We start from the raw sequence: 11340 nt of genomic DNA, 5'->3' as shown, positions 1-11340 counted from the left end.
TTTTTTTAAAATACTACAACAGTAATTTAGGTTGTTGTGTTTTTTACTGGTATTTAAACAATTCTTACAAAAATACTTTTCATACAAAAACTGTATTATTTTAAATACAGCTATCGTCTGCTGTGTATAAACTCACATGCAGACACAAGGTGTGAACAAAAACGTGAGAGAGAAGAGTGTGAGATAAAGAGGCTGAACGTGACAACTGATACAGCACAAACAAGTGGATCTCCAGGGATACAGCAGCCTTACAAGGACACAGAGAAAAGGGGAAGTATAGTATTTCTGAGAAATCAAGACAGAATGTGCTTAGAAATAATTTAACTCCTTAAGTTCAGTTTTAGTGATTTTCATGTTCAAACCTCAAGAGAAGGGTTACATGGTCCACACATGCGTCACTGTCTATCTCTGTCAGATAAGAGCATCCTACAACCCAAAAAGAGTTACATCAACTCAAAAGAACACAGAAGGAGAGCTAAATGCTAAATGCTACATGGCTGTCTGTGTCAGAACAAAGGAAATGTAACAACCAGGATTCACAGAGTTTCTGTTTTCATATTGTCAGGTGACATGCTGACCAGTCCAGTCAATAACAATGGCTGGTTGGGGAAACCCACTTATATTGAATCTGATGAAATGAAACAGCAGGTAGTGGAGAGGCTGCGGTAACAATTGATCGTTTCACAGCTTTTAAGCAGTTTTTCATTTGGATATTTATTAGCCTTATTGTTTGTAGTGTTGTTGGTACATGGGTTATTGTGTTTACTTGCCATTCATGAAAACCATCCATTCAAGTCGGATGTGCTGTTTTGTGTGCTGAACTGAAATGGGAACCATGCCCACTTAGCGCTGTACTGGTCAAGTTTTGGAGCACAATATTTGCAAGAGGGCTGAGTGCATCACGGGTATCCAGGTAAAATGTTGAGCAGTGTGTCATGTTAAACACACATATGAAACTGTAAGGACACTCCCTGTTCTCACATTCATGTCCAGTTTGTTCAATCCAAGTCAACCTGATAACACTCTTCTGCACAAGAGCACACGTGTCAACATGCTGGATTTGACATTCACTTCCACTGGCATCCTGACATGTACTGGATCTCTATTGAGCTCTCATACAAAAAGCTAACAATACAGCATATGAGCTAATGGGAATATGTACAGTGATGGTGGAGACAGAGCAGGTTTAATGTATGTATCATCACCACTGGAGTCAGTTCACTACAAAACAATCCTCTACTTCTTCTTCCTCCTCTCTTTCCACCTTCCTCTCCTACTTATAGTGTTATAGCCAAATGTTCCTGTTCCATTTGTTCCACCCGAGGCACACTTTATCCTGCTTCCAAGGTATGTGAACATCTTCTAAAGTAAATATCAGGAGCAGTCAGCCAAGTGCTTTTTTGCAAGCAGAGGGTAATCAACCTTGATTTAACTAAATCAGAGTGTAATTTTGGATCTCTGACTTCACACTTTCTCAAAAGGGAACAAATGTTTCTCTTGTCCTCTCTTTTCTCGTTTTGTCGATGTCTTCTTCTTCAGTTTGCTGATGCTCCCTCCGCCCTCCTCTGCTTGTCTGTTCTGGGGCCAGGACTCGGCCAGAGTTTCAGACGCAGTCTTAGCTCCAGGATTTCCACCCTCAACCGCCTCCTCATCAGACGATAGCGCACCGGTCTCCTCTCCGTGAGCAAGGCTCCCCACTCCCTGGTTCTTCTTGCCATAGCGCTGTTGAATCTTTTCTCGGATCAGAAGCCCCTTCACCAGCAGAGTCCAGTTGGAGATCGCCCTCTTTTCTCGTTTCTGGAAAGTGGAAGAGAAGAAAAGGTGATGTGGTGTTTTGGTGCCAAACAGGTTTTAAATAACTGGTTTGCTTAAACTTGAAAAAAAACAAAGTCAGTCACACACACACACACACACACACACACACACACACACACACACCTCTTTCTCCTTCTGCTTCTGAATCTCTTGTTCTTCTACCCAGGCTGCTCTGAGAACCTCCTCATGCTCCTCACACACAATGTAACCATCAGTCCTGTAACACATACACAAAGAAAGAAAATATTAATCTTTTCATATTAACTGCATTTGTTTCCTTTCTTTCGTCAGTAGTAGAGGAAACTATTAATGTCCAGTGAGTAGATTTTGCAATGTGCTGACTTTGTTGATATTCACATCATGCTATGCAAATGTTTACAATAGAGTACTTTTATCTGAGAGAACAAAAAGAAAGAATGAAAAAGGGTAAGTTTTCCTGAGTATGCAACAGAATTAACAAAAAAAACAAATCTGCTGCAACTGTGCAGTTGTTCTTAAAATATGTGTAAATCAAAACAACAACTTAAAAATCTTGGCAGTCTTTCCTTAGGATGTTTAATATGAAATAATGATGTAATTAATGTTGTGTCCTTGCAGGGGTTAGAACATATCCTACATCAGATAAAACAACTGTTAAAATGTTCAAATAAAAAAACAAGAAATCAGATACAATGAATTCAGTGCACTTGTTAAACCCTGAGACTGGGATGGGACTAAAATCACTGACATGCTCCTGTACTGACCACATTCCTCTACTTCCTTGTGTTTATTTTATCCCATCCCAGCGGGAGGTTTCTCAGTGTTGTCTTACACAGCATGTGAGTATCCTCCATGGAAGTCAAAGCCCGTGACCGCGGGGGCAGCGTCAATGTTCAGCTTCCTGGCCACTCGGTGCAGGTTGGGCAGCCGGAGGTGAACACAGCCCACCGGTAACATACAGGGTTTAAACAAGTAGACGTTACCGTAGTCGTTACGGGGAACCTGAAGGGAACAGACACAGCCAACATGTAAACAATACTGTTGAAAAACGTTGATAACTTGTTGATGATGTGTATTTGTCATTAATCTTCATCTCGATGGCCTCATTTATAAGCACACATTTGAATTCACATTTTCTTCTGAAACTATTGGTTGTTTATAAAATATATAATCAATTTTCTCTGCTGCCACCATATTTCTCACAGTTATAATTCTAGACCACAAAGTCAGTTACCTTCCCATCCACGGCTATAGGCGGCTGGTACTCTTCAGTCTGCCATTCTCCAAACAGAGGCAGGTCATTGGCATCCTTCAGCTCAGACATCATCCTGGCCTTACGGGAGCGATTAGAGAAGCCCTTCACCATCTGAAAGAGAGTGACACAGTGGCATGATTATACACATCGTCTCATTATGTACTCAGTTCAACTCATACAACAACCAAGCTCAGTGGTTTGAGTCCTACCACAGTGTCAATCACAGTTGAGGCTGAATAGCTAATATGTCCTATTGTGTCACTACAGACAGTCTGGCCATCTAAAAGCACAACACCCACGTCTGCGTCAGTGTATATAAAAAGGTAAATAATAAGACGATTGTGTTTTTGTTTTCCACAAAGCACTATATGTTCACATTAGCATTTTGTCTAATTAGTGCTCACGTGCTGAAATAGTCACTCAGATATGGTTCTTCCTGCCAGCAACCTTGTCACAACCCTCAGTTCATTGATCCAATTAAGCCCAACTGAGATTTAATAGCATCATTGTTCCCCAAAGTATTCTACACATCTGCACATAAGCCGCAAAACATCCCTGTCGTACTAAAAAACTGTTGCTACGAGTTCAGCTGGAAATTATGTTGACAACTGACATCATTAAATCATTCTTCAAGTCACTGACATGCAAGTTATGCAATCAAGTTTTAGATCCAGAGGCAACACTACCTGTGCCCTGCTTTATAGTACATCTCAGTAAACTCAGCCTAAAACTACAGTAAGTGTTGTGGGCACTTTCCGTAGAGGCCTCTCTATCTGGTGTGAGAGAGACAGTAGTGGACCATCACAGGGCAAAGCTGCATGTCATGAGTTGCATTTCTGAAAACCCATGAAAGGTCTGTAGCCACAGTGAAGGAAAAACAAGTATGTCTCCTCTTGAAACTGAATAATATGCTACATAGTGAGGTAAACCATTCTGTTTTGATCTCTCAAAGCAATTGTTTGGCAACAAATCACAAGGGTGATTGTATGTCATTTTCACAGCTCAAATCAACCAGACCGCATCCACTTTGATATTAGGAAGGAATCTGTGATGGAAGAGTGGTGGTCGGCGGTGTGTTTAGTGGTTGTACGAACAACAGTGGAGTGTTGATGAGAAGAACAGAGAAAGCAGCAGAAAGACAAACAAACAAACAGGCAAAAGCTGAAAGAAGAGAACTGATGGTTGGAAAAAAAAAAGATGAGAGATAAACAAGAAGAGCAGATTTGAGAGAAGTATTCTCTCTCACCTTGTACGGCTCCTCTCCTAGTCTGACAGTTCGAGCTTCTTTCAGCCATGTGTCTTTGGAGTGGAGGGTGTGCACACAATCCCTAAGGAGAAAGAAGATTTACATATGAGAAGATTAATGAGATTAGATTTATCATACAGAAATTCTCATTCACCACAACAATTTAATGTTCTGCTCATGGCTGGAGCCCAATGCAGACTCAATGTCTCTTGGTTGTAAATATGCAATTTCATCCTATGTGTGAACAGTACATCAACAGGGGATGTGATTCACAGCTAGCAGATCTACCTGCAGGTGAACACGGCAGTTTCAAGCACATGACAGTTTAACTAATCAAATAGCACCACCAGGTGGACACTGATGCTCACAGCCACGATTCATTCTGACATGCAGCTCAACATCAGCTGTGTCCCCATTCAGCGGCCAATGAAGGCGAGTCTTTCAGAGGACCAGAAGTCCAGACTGAACCTGCACCTCTTCCCACAACGAGACTGTCTAACCTCACAGAGACCAAAAGCCACCTTGCATTCAGGCGCTTCTTCTCAACTTGTAAATTAAATATTTTAAAGTTTATGACCAGTACGTTGCCCTTGAATGAGCAACAAATTGTAAACACCAGCAGTAAAGTGGGACAACTTCCATGATGCCGTAGTTTACAGTACGAGTGGTGAGGTTTTAATAGTTTACTTCAAATGTATTCATGGCTGACTGTTTTACTACTGACCTGGAGTACACCAGCTCTCCTCTGCAGTATCCCAGTACAGTGGCTGTTGAAGGGTAGATGGCTTCATATTTTAGCAGGTGTCTCTTTAAGGCATACAGCGGGTGGTTCTTATACTCTGCTACTGAGATTGGCAGGGGTTTGTTCAGCAGCTTGTTCTGAAGCTGGGTGGCCAACATGAAGAAAACACAGAGAGAAAAAGGGTGGTACCAATAAGTATAACATGTGCTAAAGTCCTGCAAGAGACCAGGCACTTGGGAGTTTGGCATATTAGTCAATGTATGTATTCAATGATAAAAACAGACAGTAAAAATGATCCATGTGTTGATGATGAGAGATCATCTGTCAGTGTCCAGTGGCCTGAAAGCCCACAAATAAAAACAAAACCTCACTAAAGCCATATCACCCGGCTTAAATTATTGGGTTTATTTTTCAGTGATTTTTAACTCAACAGTTTTCAGTTTTAAACAGGAACATTTTTTGTATCACATCTCATGCAAATAAATACACAAAAACAGTTAAGACAATGACAATAATCGTTTGCCTTATTAGTTGTCTACTATCACTTAACAGAATATAAATTACAATGTTGACATGAAGCACCAGAGCCCAGTCTGCTGGGCAGGGGAGACATCTGGTGCCCAAACCCTCATCACTGAATTATTGAATTATTTCTGAACGTCTACACAAAATATATTAAAACATTAGTATTAAATACATGTCTGTGTGTTTGAGATGTTGGAGAAGTTCACGTGTCAGAGTTTGTACATGTAAAAAACAAATCTTTGGACATGTCTGTCTGTCTGTCTCACCTCCTTGTCCTCCATTTTGTCCCTCTCGTCCTCGGGTCCCAGGAACGGCTCGAGCGTTTCCTCCCACCAATCTTCATCCACCCGTCTCTTCCTGGACGACGTCATCCAGGTGGGGTCGTACTTCCTTCCCAGGTCCTTCAGAAACCCGTCCCCGTCCAGCGACACCACATACGTCACTGGCGCTGTTGCATTCTGGGAGCAGAGGTGAGGCATCCCAACACCGTGTTCTACATCCATGCACACCCAGGAAGAGGTTTTCTCCAGATACACCTCCAACCACTCGTCCGCTCCAGGTCCCTCCTTCTTTTTCCCACTCCTTCGCTTTGTTCCATTGCTTGTTGCTCCTTCTCCCTCGTCATGATCTTCCTCCTTTACCTGTTTTTTATCTCCACCACTCCTTCTCTTCGAAGCTGCCGTATTCTTGTTCACTTTGGTCTTACCGTTTCCCTTCTTCTTATTTGTAGATTTAGACTCGCTCTCTGAATCTGCACTGTCCTCCTCACTGGTCGCCTGAAATTCCTCCTCATCGCTAAGACCCTCCTCCTCATTTTCCCCATCGCTGTTGCTCTCCTCCTTGTAGCTGACTTTTGATGCGATGCTGCGGCGTTTTGAGTTCTTTGGCCTCTGCCCTCCTGACGTTATGGGCTTCTCCTCTTCCTCCTCTTCCTCCTCATCCTCCTCCTTCATTTCTTTCCTCTTTGCTTTCTTTCCTCCTCTGTCTCCTTTGGTCTTCAACCCTCCTGCTGGTCTCTTGGTACCAGAAGAGACTTTCGGCTCAGGGGAGCTTGTCTTGGAGGTTCCCTGGCTCTGTCCTTGGTCACCAGCAGATGTTTTAGCCCCTTTGCCCTGGGGAAAGGACAAAGAGATATTTAGATAACATGTATAAGAACAGAAGAACCAAATACTAGATAATATTGTGTAATCAGTCCTGTAATGGACAGGCAATGTTTGTAGAATAACAGAGAGGGTGTTTTCGTCCTTCCACTGATGATTTCTAATTGACTCTTGACAGTAAACTACTGAACTGTTAAATAGACATAACTTCAGAAGAGTATAGACCATTGAGTCCCAGTCCACGGGTACCAGGGGGTATGTAGAAAGATTATGGAGATTACGAAGGCAATGGTATAGACTGGTATAGACAACGTGCACCAAAACTCATTACTTGCCTTCATATATATCTGATTCAAATAAAAAGTTTACACACAGAGATCTACATTCTCATTCTCATTGCATAGATTGTGTATGTTTAGATACGTGATGATATTTTTCAGGTTAACCTGTTTAAATGAGCTCCTGAAATTGATGTATAAACAAACAATGTTGCTGCTTACCTGAGGTGTTCATCCACAGATAAGAGTTCAGTCCAATCAAGTAAAGAAAGTTTTTTCTTATGACTTTTAGTTGTCGGCCACCATTATGATAACTTGAGTAAAAGGGTTAAGGTACATTAACCGTATCAGTATCCTCTATGAGGCTCAATAACAGATTGAAAGTACCTTGGCTAATGGGAGTTTGAGAGGAATCGGCTGCAAAGAAAGAACCAATCGGCAGAAGAGCTGCAGAGACCTCAAGACCAACAGGAAAAGCTGCAGGGAACACAATGATTTATTCAGTTTATTCTACCTTTGTATGTTCACTCAAAGGCTGTATTTCACTCCATTAAATGGACAAGTCTTTTGCCAAAATACCAACATGAGTCATCTCCTGGTGGTTCCTGGCTGACAGGCTGGCCAGCCGCCTCTCCAGCAGAGCCCGGGGGTCCGGACGCTCCTCACAGGGAAGACTGGGGTTGAGAGTGAATGTTGCTCTAAACCTGAAAGGGAAGAGAGAGGGAGAGATGAAAATGGAAATAGAAGATACAGTGGTGAATACATCAACTTTATAGTGACTGATGAGGGGAGGTGGATGGCTCTGATCACCTGTTATCACACCTGTTTTACACATTCTGACATAAAAAGTAGCTTCAGTCGACACTACACACGTGATATTTCATAATTCACAAGCACACACCATTTGAGCAGTCCAGAGAGGTAGCTTTGGTTAATGTGGTCCTTGGCAACCATGCTGAAGTGGGTGGGCAGCAGCGACAGAGTGATGGCCAGCAGGTCTGGTTCAGTGCACAGGCGGTTGCGGAACATCCCACTGGCTATCAGGCACATGAGGTGGACCTGAGACCAATCAGAGGTTTGTAATGACCAAAATCCCACCGTGATGACTTCAAAATCAGACACAGGACTAGGAAGCAGCGATAAGAAGCTGGGTGCAATATGTGCGTTTTCACCTTGTGTGTGTCCATCAGCTGGTCCTTTTTGAATCGGTTCATCATCCGCTTCAGATACATTTCAAACTCCGCCTGCCTCTTTTGTCTGGCCAATGAGGAAAAAAAATGAAGAAATGAGAAACGTTTCTCAATAGTGTAGACTCACATACTTCAGTTACTATCAGTTTTTTACGTCCACAGAACCTCAAGGTGGTTTGGAAAATGCAAAAACTGGTCATAGAAAAGAAAATGTTTTTTAGGCACTCTATATCAGGACATGAAGAAAAGGTATCTTAGAAGCCTGACTACATCAAGGGTTATAAAAAAAAACTCTCGCTGTTTGGCTTCCTGAAGAACGTTTCCTTTTCAAGACTAAAGATGTTCGTTAATTCTACCTGGAACTGTATTTAAGATTAAATGGTTTTTGAAACAAAAATGGGGCATAAACAGTATACTTGTCCTTAAATGTAGCCGGTGAAAGCTCTGAAACTACAACAGATCATAACTTTTTTTTTTTTCCAAGTGATTCATCTAATTTCATATTGCTATAATACACATACACTTACTTTTTCCTGACTTCTGGAGTCTCAATCTCTATCTCAACCGGCTGAGCGGGCAGGACGGGTTCTGGTGGTTCAACTGGACCCAGCGGCTCGGCCAGCTCTGATCAACACAGACACACTCACATGTTTTCCTCTCAACATGCCATACCACTTGTGAAAATAATATTCTCGCCTTTGTATGTAAATTTTGAAATAGTTGGAAGTGTATTCTCACACGCAACAAGCTAACACTGTTTTCTGCTGATCCCTCACTTACCCTCCACTTCCTCCCAATCCTCTGCATCTTCCTCACTGTCTTCCTCCTCCTCCTCTTGTTCTTTCTCTGTTTTCTTGGCGTTCACTGTAACCGCCAGTGTTTCTGAGGTCACCATGGTGAAGTCATCTTCACTGTCAGTCTCCTCCTCCTTCACTGATGACTGGAAGTATTTACTGCTTTTGACAGTGGATGTGCTGGAAGTGGTGTTCCCTGCTGCTCGTTTTGTGGAGGAACGTGGTTTGGGTTTGGCCTTCCTCTCGAGCTTCTCCTCTTCCGCTGTGATGCCATTACATGGAAGAACAGACAGAAAGAAATGGGTTTTAAGCTGCTGTGTTTGACTAATGATTAAGACTGGGACGGCTGTGGCTCAGGAGGTAGAGCGGGTCACAGGGTTGGCGGTTCGATCGAAGTGTCCTTCAGCAAGACACAGAACATCAAATTGCTTCCAATGGTTGGCCAGCACCCTTCGTGGTAGCCCGCTGCCATCGGTGTGTGAGTGTGTGTGTGTGTGAGAATTGGTGAATGCGTAGCAAAAATCTTGTTAAGTGCTTTAGATAAAAGCGCTATATAAACATAGCTATTTAAGACTGAGTAGGTTACGAGTTGGTTTTCAGTCTTCGACTTCTCGCTTTTTCTCTCCTAATATAGTTGATATCCTGGTAATTTGACCTGCTATTTTTAGCATCAATGAATCTCAACCACATTCATGCAAAACATGACCAACAATGATGGTGGTTGGGGTCCTCCTGAATTATAGTTGCAGTTTATGAATCACCCATGAAACATGAAAAGGCATGAAATCATCTCAACCATGGTCTCATTTGTTTTTAGTAAATACAGCCTGATGTCAATAATACACTACAAAGAGCACATTTGAGATAATGCTGCTGCTTCACTTACCGTGTGTTTTCTAAATAAAGTACAGCAATGCCTGAATGTGCATTTAAAACAGATGACTGATACGGAAATACTTCAATTAAGACAAAACAGCTAAATGAGAGGCAGACAGACCAGTCTATGCATGCAGTACGTTTGCATATGTATGGTGCACTCTTTACACATACACGCACTCAGGACAGAAATAGTCCCCTTGTTTTTGTTTTTGTTTCATGCTTTGATGTGTTTGGGTTAGTGGAGCACAGATGTGTATCTGGGCCAGCAGATCCACTCCAGTAACCATCCATATCACCCATACATGCACCTGCAATCTGGTTGCTCGAAAAGTGTCTTTTTGGTGGCAACAATAATAAAAACAGCCATATGTATGAACACAAATCAAGCACTGAAAATGCATTTTGTCAGCACTTGAACATGTCATAATATGATTGGTCAATTCTCTCCAGATACACTGAATCATCGCTCTCTTGGGGGCTGGGCAGTAATTCAATATTGTCTATCAACTTTTAGTGGAATGATATTGTGATGATTTACTCATGTCATGTTATTATTTCACAAAACGTTGCTGTCCAAATTAATGATTCTAAATAAACTATTGTTATAAATTGACAAAATTAGTTATTGAATGTTTTATTATTTACATGTGTGAAAGGTTTTGTCTGATGAAACATATGAGACAACAAAACAAAGTGTATTAACCATCTGTTTTATCATTTTATATATATATATATATATATATATATATATATATATATATATATATATATATTTATTTGCCATATCAAACTATATACTGATATAAAAACAAAAAATATCTGTTTGTCATAGCTGATGTTGCAGTCATTGATCTGTATCACTGAACCTACATCACCAACATTTACATGCAGTGATATAACTTTAATCAGCTATAATTCATAAACTTACAACCACATACCAACAATCTAACTGGATGCACTTAGCATGTGTATTCTTCCTTAAATAAAAACTAACTTTATGCATAAGCTCAGGGTTACATAGACACAGACACCTCTGTTGGAACAAGCAAATTGACCCTCCTTTCTTTACAATCTGAGTTATTCCCACAAAAATAAACACTACTAAAAAATCTTTTCGATTTTTGGATGCAAAACGGCGAGCAGGAGAAGCTGAATGTCTTCATACATAGCGGGACAGACCAGAGAGATGGATCAGTCCTGACTGTTCATACCTGCATCTTTCTTCTGCGCTCTTGCTTTAGCTCCGCTGCTCTTTGCCTTCAGCACCTGCTTCAGTTTCTTTGAATCGGTCTCTGTCACTGCGCACTCTCTCCGCCTCGCCATGCTGTCTCTCTGTCTTTTCTCAAACTTTTCTGAATCACAATCACTCTCTCTAAATGTTTTTGTCAAAACTAGACCGTCAAGCCCCTCAGCTCGCCACATGGGCAGGGGAACACCAGTTATCCAACATTTCACTCCGCAGCTTTCATAACACAAGAAGCTGCACTCCGGAAGTTTTGGAGGCAGGACTCTGACGTCACGTCCGCTCTTTCTTCTT

At 41.6% G+C, this 11340-nt stretch overlaps 1 protein-coding gene across 1 annotated transcript; it reads right to left on the bottom strand.

Annotated features, from left to right (window-relative positions):
• Positions 1-41: 41 nt before the first annotated feature.
• On the bottom strand, positions 42-11126 carry xpc (xeroderma pigmentosum, complementation group C). The gene is made up of 14 exons (XM_070910452.1): positions 11015-11126; positions 8911-9186; positions 8658-8754; positions 8113-8197; positions 7842-7999; positions 7524-7644; positions 7328-7417; positions 5829-6674; positions 5020-5180; positions 4296-4377; positions 3029-3160; positions 2627-2796; positions 1939-2032; positions 42-1797 (listed from the first exon to the last, which is right to left on the bottom strand). The coding sequence occupies exons 1-14, from the start codon at positions 11124-11126 to the stop codon at positions 1465-1467; spliced, it is 2757 nt and encodes a 918-aa protein (XP_070766553.1). The 3' UTR covers positions 42-1464.
• Positions 11127-11340: the final 214 nt, after the last annotated feature.

This window comes from Enoplosus armatus, chromosome 8 (assembly GCF_043641665.1).
Source record: "Enoplosus armatus isolate fEnoArm2 chromosome 8, fEnoArm2.hap1, whole genome shotgun sequence".
Classification (NCBI taxonomy): Eukaryota; Metazoa; Chordata; class Actinopteri; order Centrarchiformes; family Enoplosidae; genus Enoplosus; species Enoplosus armatus.
This window is presented reverse-complemented; position numbering and strand designations above follow the sequence as displayed.

What these genes read in the sequence shown, in the direction of transcription:
- xpc (XM_070910452.1), bottom strand. Translation starts at nt 11,126, where the DNA reads ATGGCGAGGCGGAGAGAGTGCGCAGTGACAGAGACCGATTCAAAGAAA. An exon ending in TCAAACTCCCATTAGCCAAG is followed by an intron (nt 6,675 to 7,327) that starts GTACTTTCAATC and finishes TCCTTTCCCCAG; the next exon opens with GGCAAAGGGGCTAAAACATC. An exon ending in AGAAGCAGAAGGAGAAAGAG is followed by an intron (nt 1,798 to 1,938) that starts GTGTGTGTGTGT and finishes TCCACTTTCCAG; the next exon opens with AAACGAGAAAAGAGGGCGAT.